At 37.0% G+C, this 15848-nt stretch overlaps 1 protein-coding gene across 8 annotated transcripts in view; it reads right to left on the minus strand.

Annotated features, from left to right (window-relative positions):
• CDK14 (cyclin dependent kinase 14) overlaps positions 1-15848 on the minus strand; it is a 685360-nt gene that overhangs the window by 483122 nt on the left and 186390 nt on the right. For all 8 annotated transcript variants that reach the window (XM_063636396.1, XM_055272770.1, XM_063636397.1 and 5 more), the window contains one exon: positions 9824-9903. In XM_063636396.1, the coding sequence (XP_063492466.1) occupies positions 9824-9903 (80 nt within the window). The remainder of the gene's footprint in view (positions 1-9823; positions 9904-15848) is intronic.

Raw genomic sequence — 15848 nt, forward strand, 5'->3', positions numbered from 1 at the left:
AAAAATACATAAAGAAGGGTGGAGAAAGGAAGAGAGAGAAGGTGGATAAAGCACATGGGAATACTCAGACATGTATTAAAAAGAATGTACCCAAACAGAAAGTTCAATACTACAGAGTTTACCATGAGAGGTCCCCTTTTCCTCTACATGTTTCTACTGTCCCTGAGTTATATTGTGTTGAATCTATTTGTTCCTTTCCTCTTTTAGACCCTTTCTTGTCCTATGTGGATGTTGCGTTCCTTTCTTTATTGAAACATGTGTTATCACTTTTATAAATAAATTTTTTCCCGTGTCCCCCCTCAAATTTCCTATCTTTTTTGCTAACCTTGGTTTAATGGCAATAATACAAAGCCTCTGTATGTATGAAATGAAAATTTAGCATGAATTCAAAATTTCTATGTAAAATCTATGAGAGTATAATGTTTAAGTATAGGCTCTGCCGTATGATTGCTCAGGTTCAGCTTTTTTTTTTTTTTTTTTTTTTTGAGACGGAGTTTTGCTCTTGTCGCCCAGGCTGGAGTGCAGTGGCACGATCTTGGCTCACTACAACCTCTGCCTCCCAGGTTCAAGTGATTCTCCTGCCTCAGCCTCCCTAGTAGCTGGGATTACAGGTGCCCGCCACCACACCTGGCTAATTTTTTTGTATTCTTAGTAGACACGGGGTTTTGCCATGTTGAACAGGCTGGTCTCAAACTCCTGACCTCAGGTGATCTGCCTGCCTCCGCCTCCCAAAGTGCTGGGATTACAGGTGTGAGCCACCGCATCCGGCCAGGTTCAGCTTTTAGCTCTACCACACGCTAGCGTTAACCTTAGGTGAGTGACTTCTCCATTCCTAACTTTACTAACCTCAAAATAGCAATAATGATAGTACCTACCTTAGAGGGTTTTGTGAGTGTTAAGTGAGACTAGGCTCTGGCTGTGCAAGCACACACCAAATATTGCCTATTGATACTGCTACCATTTTAATTTAAAGTTGTTCCCTATTAGAGTATCTAGATTTCTCTTTAAGCATAATTCTCACCTAAGAAAACCATCACATATTCAAGAATCTATGAAAGGAGACAACTGGTTCGTTCACCTCATGCCTGTCTAAGAAAATCTTAAGACAACAAAAAACGTGGAAGTCTAGAATACAATATCAGAGAGTAAGAACATACACACTTAACACTTAAAAGTTGTTTGAAAGATGGAATATCCTAAGACATTTTATCCACTCTCTTTCAAACCTCTCCTGTATCTCCCAGCCCTTTATCTGTTCCTCATAAACCAAGATGATGCCATATAATGATTCTAAATTAAAATAGAAAAGCTGACCCTGAGCACTACAATTTAATTTCTCCAAGCTGCCATCAAGGACAGAATGAGTTTCAAAGCACCTGAACTTGAATTAATCCATTACACAGTCTAGCTCAATGAGAGATAAAATTCAAAGTACATCTTTGGACAGATGTACTTTAGGTTAGATTAAAGTTGCTTCAAGTCTTTCCACTTGAGGTGAAAATTGTGCCTTAAAATCCAAGTTTCTAGGTAAGCCTGTGAGTGGCAAGTAGCCACTTACAAACTACTTTACTGTGCATGGTGCTTTCCTATTCTGAAATCTTCCTGCTGTTGATATTTTGTAAATGAGAAATTGATCAAAACAGCAGAAGAGGGGCAAATTCAAATTCAGGTATTCTATCTCAGTTGAACACACCATGCTGCTTCCTCATCAATGTAAAACTGAACATATCCTGAATGTCTCCCACATCACCCTAAATATTTCAAATTCTACCACCAGATACACAGAGGAGTTATTGTGTCTGGACTTCCAGAAGTGTTAATGGGGAAAGGCTAAGCAATGATGATGCCTTTTGCTTTCAGATATAGACAGCAGAAAAATAAGAATATGAAAGGCAGAATGAGAAGGCAAGAAAAAAACAAGTAACAAAAACTGACCCAGAGGTTAACTTATCTTCCTTAAAGTCATTTACCACTACAAAAAAAAAAAATCACTCAGAAGTCAGACTTTATTAGAAAGACATTAAAATATTTTATTCAATGGAAAATAAAATGCCATTCTGTGATCAAGGCCTCAACTGTTCTTCTATCATTCCCTGATCTCCAGAACATTCCAAATTCTGAGTTTAAAGATTCCTTGGGAAATCAAAACCACAATGCCAAAGTAGTTCTTAAGAGATGGCATAATCCAACTCCTATTTGTTGCAAGCAGGGTGACATTGTTTGAGTCTGTGCCCTCATCTAAATCTCATGTTGAATTGTAATCCCCATTATTGGAGGTGGGGCCTGGTGGGAGGTGATTGGATCTGGGGGTGGTTTATCATGGTTTATCACCATCCCCCTTCGTGTTGTCATATCAATAGTGAGTCAGTGAGTTGTCATGAAATCTGGCTAAGAGTGTATAGAACCTCCTCCCTCTCTCTATTCCTCCTGCTTCAGCATGTAAGACATGCCTGCTTCCCCTTTGCCTTGTAGGGTGACTGAAAGTTTCCTAAGACCTCTCCAGAAGATGCTGTGCTTCTGGTACAGACTGCAGAACCATGAGCCAATTAAACCTCTTTTCTTTAGAAATTACTCAGTCTCAGGTATTTCTTTACAGCAGTGCAAGAATGGATTAATACGTAGGGTTACTAAGGCCCGAAGCTATTAAGTACTGTTATGGGCTGAACTGTGTCCCCCAAAAAAATTCATGTTAAAGTCCTGACCTTTACTACCTTAGAATAGGACTGTATTTGGAGATAGGGTCTTCAAAAAGGTAATTAAGTTGAAATGATGTCATATGGGTGGAACCTAAACCAAAGTGATTATTGTCCTTGTCAGAAGAGAAAATTTGGATGCAGACAGGTACATAGGAAAAATGATGTGAAAACACAAGGAGAAGACCACCATCTACAAGTTAAGGAGAGTGGCTGGCACAGATCCTTCCTCATTGCCCTCATTTGAAGGGCCATGACACCTTACTCTCAGACTTCCAGCTTCCGAGACTGTAAGACATTAAGTTTCTGTTGTTTAAGCTACCCAGGCTGTGGTACTTTGTTTCAGCAGCTCTAGCAAACTAATTGAGGTGGCTTATCTTATACTGTACAGTGATGAAGAACAAAGTCAGGATCAAAACCTACTGATTTGTGTATGTTGATTCAGTAAAGTTGCAGAATACAAAATCAACATACACAAATCAGTGGGTTTTGATTCTGACTTTGTTTTTCATCACTGTACAATGTAAGAGAAATCACCTCCAGCTTTCCATAGGAGTTTCTACCTTGCCTTGTAACTGACTTCGTTTTCACTCAACATTCTCTTCCACAAAAATATTATACTTGGTTCAACTTCTTAACGACCATGGTACATATATACTACTTATGCTAAAGTCTTGTGAGCTGCACTCCCACATTCCCAACAAGACATTTTCATACAGATGTCTCATGAGCTCAAAATCCCTAAAACCCAAATCGATTACTCCAAAATGTCAGTAATGACCCTGTTGAAATCTAACAAGGTCTAGGTACAAGATCCTGCTCCTTAGACAAGTCATCTAACGCCTCTGAGCCTTAATTCCATATTTATAATACAGATTCTATAAACAATATAAATTCTACAAAATAAAAATTTAAAACTCTTTCAAAGGGCTAGCATATGAAGATTACATTGGATAACAGCCTTTAAACTGTAAAGTCTTAAAAGCAATTCTCCATGCAATCACAAACTATTTCTATCTCTGGCCCCATTTTTTTACTCAATCAAACTCAAAACCATTGACATTTCCCTCTCAATCTATAATCAATACTTCACCTAGCTCTGACACCTCTTTCTATAGAATATTATTTTTTGTTACTAACATCTAATAAACCCATAATTTCAAATCTGCAACACACTGAATGACTGACTTATCAGCTTCCAGTTTCTTCTTTTTCTAATTGATATCCTATCTGAATATCAGATTTTTGTCCCTAATAGCCCAACTCAAAAGTCTTCAGAGGCTCTCTAACCCACAGAACAAGATCCCACCTACACAGCCCTGCATTCTACAACACAACTGCAACTGAGGGCCAGTTCCTAAGCTCATCTCAAGGCTTAAAATGAAATTATGTTGCCAGCCAAAGCCAGGTCTCAGTGTGCTGAGGATTCATTGCATTCCCTGCTTCTCTGTGTTTCCCAGAACCCAACCTTTAATGTGCCTCAGGAGCTTGCCTCACACCCAGCCAATGTGAATAAGATCATCGGCCGGGCGCGGTGGCTCACGCGTGTAATCTCAGCACTTTGGGAGGCCAAGGCGGGTGGATCATGAGGTCAGGAGATCGAGACCATCCTGGCTAACACACGGTGAAACCCCATCTCTACTAAAAATACAAAAAATTAGCCGGGCAAGGTGGCGGGAGCCTGTAGTCCCAGCTATGCGGGAGGCTGAGGCAGGAGAATGGCGTGAACCCTGGGGGGCGGAGCCTGCAGTGAGCCGAGATCGCGCCACTGCACTCCAGCCTGGGTGAAAGAGCGAGACTCCTTCTCAAAAAAAAAAAAAAAAAAGAAGATCATCAACAACTTCAATGTGATCCTACTTGCTTTTTCCCTTGAACCTCCCATTGATGGGCCTGCTTGTCACAATGGATCCTTCAATACCATTACAAACCTTCTTGTTACCTTGGACCAAGACTAGAACCAACAGTAAGGTTAGGTTGATTAATTCTAGTGCACACCCTGCATACCAGGAATCCTGCCTGCTGGCCAGTTTCATTTTTCTTCTGGTTCCTTTTTGGCCCAGAATCCCTGTCCCTCTCCTCTCTCATATTCAGGGTCTACTGTATAATTAAATTCAGTAGCACTTTTAACCTTATCTCCCTCCACAGCATAACAAAAACCTATTGTTCTACCTCAGTCAATCATTTTCAATCCCATCAAACCCAATACCCTCTTTATATAACAAATATTTTACTACTTTTTTTGCCTTTACTATTATGAAATGGAATTCATATATAACAAGATACACACACATAATTTCAAATATTTATATGTAAATATAATTTCAAATATATTAATTTATATCTATATGTAACTAATACAAAAAATAAAAATTAATTTATAATAAAACAAAGTCTTTAAATATGTAAGTAGACACAACTATACTGGAAAACATTGAAGAGTGGTGCTCACATCTATGTACAGAATCAGCATAAGCACAACCACTACAAATGCAGACTGTGGGATATGGCATTATTGAATTAAATAACACAAGCAGTACTGCCACTAAGGAATTTTTCCAAAATATGAACAAGTGGTAAAGTTTTAAGCAAAACACAATACAATCTTCCCATGATTTACACTGTAGTTGTATTCCTGGATAGTTTGGTATGTATTAAATCTGTGCACAGCATATTTTGTTTATATGCAAAATAGTTGGGTTTGGGCTCATAAACAGATTTTTCACCTGCATGAATGCCCAGTAGGACATTTAAAAAAAGCTTGTGGGACATGAGACAATTGTTGCAGGAAGTCAGGGACCCTGAACAGAGGGACCAGCTGAAGCCATGGCAGAAGAACATAAATTGTGAAGATTTCATGGACATTTATTAGTTCCCCAAATTAATACTTTTATAGTTTCTTACACCTGTCTTTATTGCAGTCTCTGAACATAAATTGTGAAGATTTCATGGACACTTATCACTTCCCCAATAAATACTCTTGTGATTTCCTATGCCTGTCTTTAATCTCTTAATCCCATCATCTTCATAAGCTGAGGATGAATGTCACCTCAGGACCCTGTGATGATTGTGTTAACTGCACAAATTGTTTAAACAATATGAAATCTGGGCACCTTGAAAAAAGAACAGGATAACAGCAATGTTCAGGGAACAAGGAATATAACCATTAGGTCTGGCTGCCTGAGAGCCGGGCAGAACAGAGCCATATTTCTCTTCTTTCAAAAGCAAATAGGAGAAATATCGCTGAGTTCTTTTTCTCAGCAAAGAACATCCCTGAGGAAGAGAATGCGTTTCCAAGGGGAGGTCTCTAAAAATGGCCACCTTGGGAACATCTGTCTTTTACAGTTGTAGATAAGGGATGAAATAAGCCCTGGTCTCACGCAGCACTCCCAGGCTTATTGGGATGAGGAAATTCCCACCTAATAAATTTTGGTCAGACCGGTTGTCTGCTCTCTGACCCTGTCTCCTGATAAGATGTTATCAATGATAATGCGTGCCCAAAACTTCATTAGAAATTTTAATTTCACCCCGGTCCTGTGATCTCACCCTACCTCCATTTGCCTTGTAATATCTTATTACCTTGTGAAGCATGTGATCTCTGTGATCCACATCCTATTTGTACACTCCCTCCCCTTTTGAAAATCACTAATAAAAACTTGCTGGTTTTATGGCTCAGGGGGCATCACAGAACATGCTGACATGTGATGTCCCCCCGAGACACCTGGCTTTAAAATTTCTCTCTTTTGTACTCTTTCCCTTTATTTCTCAGACCAGCCGACACTTAGGAAAAATAGAAAAGGACTCATGTTGAATATCGGGGGCTGGTTTCCCCTGATAGACAATTGTTTATTGTATTACAGCAGAGATTAACAAACTTTAATTGAAAGGGCCAAACAGCACATACTGTTAAGTTTGGGGGACCATACAGTTTGTCAAAAGTACTCAACTCTGTCTAAGAAAGCAGCCATAGACAATATATAAATGAGTGAGAGTGCTGCGTTCAAATAAAACTTTATTTACCAAAACAGACAGCAGGCCCCAAGCCATAGTTTGCCTCCCTCTGTATTAGAGTTTCTCACGTAAATGCCAAGCTCTCACCCACTAAACATCGGTTGCACTGTTCAGTTATTGTGATGACAAAAGCCACTTCTATGGAGCAATAATTACCCATCCCTCCCACCCTATCAATTGAGAATTCCTGATCTTAACTATTCCTCCTGTTCACTGCACTTGGCAAAGACGTTGAGCTTTCTGGTCTCAGCTCCTTTCCTATACCTGTCTGGAACACTTCTCCTCAATCTACTCGTTACTGTTTTTCCATCTTATGCCTAATTCAAGTCCCAGCTAACACTTTACCTCCCATCACTAATGGAAGAATTTCCTTAAAAATCACAATCTTTTAGAAATAATTTCACAATCTTTTAGACTTCACAATCTTTTATAAATTTGGCATTAATATGCTACCACATATTATTCTTCAACTTATGATTTATATGTTCTACCTCCCACCTGCAAGGCAGTTTCCTTGAGGGAACTGACTGTATCTAATAATCTATCATATTTATAGATTCTAACTTAACGATTTTCCTTAAATCACTTACTACTGTAGAGTGATTACCATGCTAGATGTTGAGGGTATAGCAGTGAACAATCAGACAAGGTCTCTGACCTCACTAAGATTATATACTTACAGAGAGGAAAGAAAATTTCAGATTCCAATAAGAATTATAATGGAAATAAAAATAGGGTGTGATGTGGAGAGTAAAGAAGCATAAAATGATGGTCAGCCACTAATTTGGATAAATGGACAAAGAAACCCTCTCTGAAATGGGATGTTTGAATTGACCCCTAAATCTAAAGAGAGCCAAGGAAGAGCATTCCAGCCATGGGGAAGAACATGTGTAAAATTCCTGAGACAGGAAACTCTGTAGCATGTTTGAAGAAAATCAGTCATACAGGACTTGAAGCAATTTTAAATAAGGGGATTGACATAATATGATTTTAGTTTTCACAAATATTATACAGCTAACAGAGTAGAGAAGGGATAGTAATAAGGCAAGAGAAGTGAGGTATATAATTAAGAAGCTATTACAGAAGTCCAAGGAAGAACTAATGGTATCCTGGACTGGGGGTGGCAGTGGAGAGACAGAACGTGGACAGATTTCAGGTATCATTTAGAGAGGTAATCAACAGGGCTTGTTCATGGCTAGATTTGGGTAGAGGAAGCACTGGATGCTGCTATTACTAATACAGGGAGAACATGGTTTCAGTTATAGTGGGAGGATCATGAGTTCCATTCAGATGTGTTAAGTCTGAGATGCCTGTCATACAATGATTGATTTTTAAAGATTAAACTAGCCTTGTATTCCTGAAATGAATCTCAGTTGGTAGTAATGTATTATCCTTTTTATATACTACTGTATTCAAGAGAAGATGCCAAACAGGCAGGTGGATATATGAAATGGAGATGAAGACAAGGTCGTAGCTAAAGAGATGCATGGGTAGGACATCAACTTACAGCTGCTCTTTAAACTCACAAAATAAATAATATCACCTAGGACAGAATGCTTATTAGAAAAAAAAAAAAAAAAAAAAAAAAAAAGCCAGGCACAGTGGCTCACGCTTGTAATCCCAACACTTTGGGAGGCCGAGATGGGTGGATCGCTACATCAGGAGTTCGAGACCAGCCTGGCCAACATGGTGAAACCCCGTCTCTACTAAAAATACAAAAATTAGCCAGGCGTAGTGGCACGTGCCTATAATCCCAGCTACGCAGGAGGCTGAGGCAGGAGAATTGTTTGAACTGGGGAGACAGAGGTTGCAGTGAGCCGAGATCGTGCCATTGCACTCCAGCCTGGGTGACAGAGCAAGATTCTGTCTCAGAAAAAAGAAAAAAAAAAAAAGAGGCCCTTTCCTGTCCTGAAACTCCTCCTAACTCAGAGAAAGGGTCAAGCTAAGAGAAAAACCTACCTACTTGGAAAATCTGATGTCACAGAAGAGACTGTTTCAACCATGTAATCTGCTAAAAAGCTGGGTAAAATAAGACAGAGAGGTATACATTTGACTTGACAAGAAGCAAGTGACTGATGAACTTTATAAGAACAGTTTCCGCTAAAGATAAATGATGGAAACAAAATTAAAATTGAATGAAAAGGAGAATAAGAGGTGAGAGAGTAGAAATAGAAACAAGATTTTCAAAAATGATACATGTAAATCATATCAATAGTTGTGGGAAACAAACCAAAGCAGTGACAGACCACATTTAGTTCATCAATACCTTGATAAATTATTGCAGCAAATCACCAATTTATCTTGTTATGGATGAACAGAATAATAGCTGTGATCCCTTCAGTGCAAAAATAAACTGAAGTCTTATGTCAAGATAATCTGCACTTTCAAAAATGTAGTAGAGGTAAACCTACTTATCCTAAAAGTTATTAAACTGAACTGAAAAAGTTCCCACTAATTAAAAAAAAAGATACTTTATTCTCTTGGAATACAAAAGCCTTTCTATGCAGGTAACAAAGCAAAGATAGAGCTATTTAATTTCATAAAAAATAAAATCTTCTATGTAGCAAATAACTACATTATAAAAGAAATTTTAGAAAATAAGACTAGAGGAAAATATCACAACATAAATGACCCTAATATATAAAGAATGTCTATATTATCTTCTTCCAATCAGAAAAACCAATAAAAGTACAGTAAAAGATAGAAACAAAGGAAAAAAAGAAATTCAAATGACTAGTAAGATGGCATGACAAATCCCCATTTTTAAAGATTTTTCCTTAAAAATAATCAATGCAGAATAATGTTAAACTCATACGTATCTAAGGAACTCTGCAAATGAAATGATAGCAGACATACAAAATTCTTCTATTACCTAGATAGCTTCACCATTAATGCATAGCATTTTATTCCACATCTGAGCACACAGTAGATAATCTTGTTTCATTTAACATGATTTGACATGACTGCAAGAGATACTGATTTTTAAATTTCAGTTTACACATTTTAATAAAAGATACAATCGTGTAATTTTAAAACTCAGCATATTCAGAGGTGTATAATATTAAAATAGCTACGGGGACCATAGAAACACAAAAGCAAAATCAACAAGGAAAAGTGCCTACCTTCCCTGATAGCTGTGAAAGGTGTCCCTTCTTCTTCCTGCAGCCTGATCACCTTCAGAGCTACCAACTTCCCATTTACCCTGTGAGAAATGAAAGATAAGTGAATCCATGAAAATATGTGTCCATTATAGTTCTAATTGTCTTCCTTATAATTTATATAACTAAATTAATTCACTTTTTTGCTAAAAATGGCAGTGACTCAATTATACCACCAAACCAAGTTTAGTTTCGGCTGGGAATTCTGTATCATCATCATAAATATTCACATTTTAAATATTCATACTTGCATAGGCCAAGATTTAACTGAAGTTTTCTGTGATTCACTGTGTTCCTTCCAGAATCAAACTAGTATTTAACCAAACCACCACACTTGATAATTATTCTCAGATTAATTAAAAATCATGCAATCAAAAATAACTCTGTTCCTTTGTTTCTCCAATAGCTCCCTCTTTGTTCCTTCTGCTGAAATGTCTTCATTCTCGGTCTTTAGCTGAGGTCATTCAATTCCCAAGGACAGAAACTTGTCATTCTCTCTCTCTCAAAAAAAAAAAAAAAAAGGAAAAAATTCCCATTTTTTTCTTTTTTTTTGTTTTTTACTACAACCTCCTAAAATTATATTTGGTCTAGTTGTGCTTTATATTACAGTATGTCATCAAAAAAGTTATGAATATTTTACCATTACAAGATTACACAAGACCTATCCAAAGCAGATGGTCCTTCCAGACACATTCTAAGTATGTGTTGGCGCCAATTAAAAGTAAGATTGTGCTACGGAGTTAACTTTTTATCCAGTCAATTCTGTCATCAATCAAAGACATGACTATCTATATTAGTCCCCTCCTTGAGTGTTCTATTTTCTACCCACGCTGGGCCTAGAACCATACTTTATTTGGTTTGTTAATTAAAATAGGAAAAAACAAAAGCACATATATAATCCTCAGTGGATTGGTTCCAGGCTCCCCTTTGATACCAAATCTGAGGATGTGGAAGTCTGTTACATAAAATGCTGTAGTGTTTGCATAAAACCTGTGCCCACCACCCATACACTTTAAATCATCTCTAGAGTACTTAGTAATACCTCATACAATATAAACACTATGTAAATAGTTGTTATACTGTATTTTTTACACATATCATTTTAATCGCTATATTATCTGTCTTTTTTCCAAAATATTTTCAATCCAAAGTTGGTTGAATCCAGATGCAGAAACCTCAAATATGGAGAGACGATCCTATTAAAAATGTAAAAGGTAAAAGATATGTGGACTTACATATATATGTATCACACATATATATGCACATATACACATATACACACATAGTAGTATACAATACAGAGTACACTCTATATTGTTTACACTTAACAACATATTTTGGTGACAGAAATTCATAGAAAACTGCCTTTTGCTTTCCAAAACCACAGGGTGTTCTTATGTATGAGCATAGCATACTAAATTTAATCCCAGTCCTCTACTGATAGCTATGTAGCTTGTTCCCAAATTTTGCTACTACAATGATGTAATAAATATTCTTGTATGTGTACTTCCATCCTGTAAAAATATGTCTGTATTAAATTCCTAAAAGTGCCATTGCAAGGTCAAAGGTATGTGGATTTCTGATCTCCAATTTTGATGAATATTGGAGAAGCAGCCTACATAGAGGATACCAATATAAATATTTGGTATCCTTTCCTATACCAAATAGAGCTCCTCTGCCTCTCCTCCTTCACCTACACTATATGTTCTCAGTGTCTGATTTTGCCAATTTAATAGGTCGAAAATGGTATCTTGTTGCAATTTAAATGGCTATCAAAGATCTCCAGAGGTTAAAGAACTAGCAAAGGAGAACTTATGTGAGCCAGAGAATCTAGTGTCTGAGTTTGAAAGAATTTGAATGTCTCTTTTTTAAACCTACATCTATTTGGTCTGTTTTCGCTCAAAAAACTGCCGTAGACATAAAACCCAAAAGAACAAGGAATTCATCATAGTTGAACCATCCTAGTGGCATTTCTCATTGAACTGATTGCGGAAATACATTATTATTGGTTACAATAATGGGATAGGGAGACCTGATTATAAGGCTCCACAATGTACCATCTCCTCAAGGTTAGGAGTTGCGTTTCTTTTTCCTTCTGCTTTAGCAGACAGGACAGGCCTGCTGCTTTTCTGTTCTGCAACCTCTTTTCCTGAGTATATTTTCTTGATTTTTCTAATCCTGTTTGTGCTCTAGGTACCCAGATGCAGGCAAAAAAAAATTACCATGCACATGGGGTTCAGCTGGAGACTGTACCTTGTACTCTTCACTTCATCTTTCAGGACTAAGCACTTTGGCGGGGCTTGAGGCTGGGATGCAGTTAGTGCTGATATCTGCATGAATTTTTCTCAGCCCAGTTGAGCTCATCACTGGCTCCCTGAGGAGGCAGTAACTGATTCCAGGAACTGCTTGGAATTTTCCCCTCATTTACAGATATTTTCCTCTCACCCATAAAACACACACACACAACCTTTTTCCCGCAGAGATTTCCATTTCTCTTGAGAGCATTAACTTGTATGTATCACGTATTGTGAACTGAGTTCTGGAATATAGGAACCGCATGCTTCTGTAGGTTGTGTAGTTAAAGCACATTCTCAGGCATGAAACTATGATTGCCTTGTAACATGCTGAAAGGACACCAGCCTTTAATTGAATCAACACTCATTTTTTAAGTGCAACTAAAGATGGATTCCCCCTAAGTAATTTCATTGACTAATTTGTATTATTTTCGTAGTGAAAAAGGTCTTTGAAAATATTTTCTATGATAACTGCATAAAAAAACAAGACCTGGCTCATGGAATTCATATTCTGAATTCTCCATGAATTGAAACTCCAAGTGTTTGTTTTTAATAAGTTATGATCATCTCAACAGTTCATGACACTGAGATTTTATGTATTACATCATTTCAAACTAAAATTTCCTTAAAATATATACTACACCGTAAGTTCCAGAAATGAAGGGGACTTTTTCTGTTTTATCAACTGATATGTGCCCAGTATCTAGGGCCTTCTTGGCACAGAGTAGATTCTCAAAATATTTCACTGGATGAATATTAATGCTGTTATAATAGTATACTAACATTTTCCTCATCATACCTGCAAAATAAGTCCAGAATAAATTACTAAAAGTATTATTTCCAAAAAATTTCAAAAATACCAACATTTTATAAAGTTTTCAACATCTTCTTTCATGTTAGGTTTAAATGCTTATTTTCTTTTTACAAATAAAAGGTGTGGTCTCTTTGTGTTTACTGCATCTACATATAGAAAAGTTTTTATTTCCTTTAAGTTTTTTATATTCTTTAAGAATTTGTAGAACGCTTTGTTAATTAACCTTTTTGCACCCAGCAGACATGTTTCAAAACACTCACTAACCTTTAATAATCTGAGCACAGATGACTAATCAGCATCTCCCTTTTCTATGATTGCTTCATTGGTTTCTCATTAAGAATCATATTGATTATCAAATTGCTCTTTAACCTAAGAGTCATTGTGACTTTCTCCTTTCTTAATTACTTTTTATCTACATGTCTCAACGCTCAGCAACTACTGAGTCTCTCAGTTTTAAAGTCTAGTATAAATGTTAAGTCACTGGGTCCACTTTTAGAAAAAATAGATGTGGAAAAAATAACATTAAGAAATTTTTTAATAGTATACCTTTTGTTCATGTATATTTTAAACCTTTTTTTTTTTGAGACAGGGTCTCACTCTATTGTCCAGGCTGAAGTGCAGTGGCATGATCATGGCTCACTGAAGCCTCCAGCCTCCATCTCCTGGGCTCAAGAGATTCTCCTACCTCAGCCTCCAGAGTAGCTGAGACTACAGAGCCATGCCATCACGTCAGGCTAATTTTTTAAAAAAAAATTTAAAGAAAGGGTCTCACTATGTTGCCCAGGATAGTCTTGAACTCCTGGGCTCAAGTGATCCTCTTGCCTCACCCTCCTAAAGTGCTGAGATTACAGGTGTGAACCACTGTGCCCAGCCTTATTTTAAAGTTTAATATGACCTGAAATATCTGACAGTCTAAGTTACTAACTCATTTACAAAATGGAAATTTTTAAAGATATCAAAAAGAAATATTACTGTATGAAAAACAAAATGAACATTATGCCTTCTAATTATCTTGTGGATTTAACCTATTTTATGAAAACTTAAAACATATAATTCAAACGTTGATTTAAATAACTTGAAATAATCACAAAATTCAACTTGAATCAATAAATTAGAGCTGTTTACAGAAAAACATTGAAGATCCCTCTTCAACAAGTCTTATTAATTAAATCAAAGGCTAATGAATAGAAGGCAATCAGGGCTTGATTGCCAGCGGAGACGTTAATTCAGGTAAATAAAAAGGGCTCTAAATTGTGCTAATATTACCACAGAACGTTCTATTGCAGTTACTGCCAAATTTGCCTGCATTTGCTTTAAGCTGTATAGACAGCCATTTTATTTCAGAGATTCTTTATGCTTATTCTCTTATTTTTCCAATAACTGTCATTCCCAGCTTAGCTCAAAGGAGCCGTGACTCATTGCTTTAGTCTGCCCATCAGGCAGCATGAACTCCAAAGTGCTGTACCAGGAAGAACTGCGGTGGGCAGAAGTGGGGAGAATATCTCCATGCACAGGACATGGGGATACTGAGTAGCCAGGTAGAGCCAAGCTGAAAGGGGATCCAACTTTCAAACTGTTTCTAAGCACAAAACACAAATCCGTCCATTTCAGAAACTTTGTTCACACATCTGTGTGCCCTAAATTGGTAAATATAAAATTTTCTTGTGGGAGTAAAGCAAGGTCTAGAAGTTTTTTTTTTTTTTTGAGACAGAGTCTCGCTCAGTCGCCCAGGCTGGAGTGCAGTGGCGTGATCTCGGCTCACTGTAAGCTCCACCTCCCGGGTTCACACCATTCTCCTGCCTCAGCCTCCCGAGTAGCTGGGACTACAGGCACCCACCACCACGCCCAGCTAATTCTTTTGTATTTTTAGTAGAGATGGGGTTTCACCATGTTAGCCAGGGTGGTCTCCATCTCCTGACCTCGTGATCTGCCCATCTCGGCCGCCCATAGTGCTGAGAGAAGTTATCAATAAAGAAAACAGCCTATTTATTCTTTCACCCATTCATTTGTTCATTTAATGTTTTACAAAAACAATAAAGGTAAACTCCCCACTTAGCTCAAAGTACATTTTCCAGTTTCAAAAGATGATGCTTAAAGAGAACTTCCTTATGGAAAAAAATTCTCAAAGGAAAGCCTAAAGGTCTTCTATTCCATTAGTTACTTCAAATTAATAGAATATCTTAGCACAAGAAAACAAAATTACAAATATTATCTGTGTCATCTTTGAAAACAGTGTCCATGTGCTAACAACTAGAAGAAATTATGTCTAGAGGATATGAAGGAAATTAAAGCAACAGACCCAAAATAAATTTAATATACTCTGGGAAATTTAATATATTCTGCTTCTCTCTTCCATTATGATTTTGTCTCAAGAGAAACTGCAAAGGAAAATAATACCAAGTACAGACATATACAATGCTCTTGTTTCCTTGCGGTATTGGTCTGGAGGCAATAGAAAGAAATGCAGATACTTTGGAGGGAGTGACAGTAGAATGCTGGAGTAGGGCAAGGACAGTATTTTGGGAAGAATTTACAGATTTTTGGCAAAGTTATTAAAAATATTTTTAAAGTTATACTAATAGTGTTTCATTTATTAATTCCCTCTTTATATGCTAGTTAAAATGCTCACTATACTGTATTATATACATATTTCAAAAATTAAACTTAACTAAATATTCACGACATTGTTACTGTCATCTAAATTCAATTCTTATTCAGGTGTGAATAAGAAGTCATCTCAACACTGTTTAACGTTTGTTCTTCAGGAATATCCTAAAAGTGCTAACTACTATATTTTAGAAAAATAAATTAGAATTTCAAGGCAAACTGTCAGTAATTACACCTTGTCATAATCCATATCAAAGTAATACAGAGATAAGTG

The sequence above is a fragment of the Symphalangus syndactylus genome, chromosome 3 (assembly GCF_028878055.3).
Source record: "Symphalangus syndactylus isolate Jambi chromosome 3, NHGRI_mSymSyn1-v2.1_pri, whole genome shotgun sequence".
NCBI classification, from domain to species: Eukaryota; Metazoa; Chordata; class Mammalia; order Primates; family Hylobatidae; genus Symphalangus; species Symphalangus syndactylus.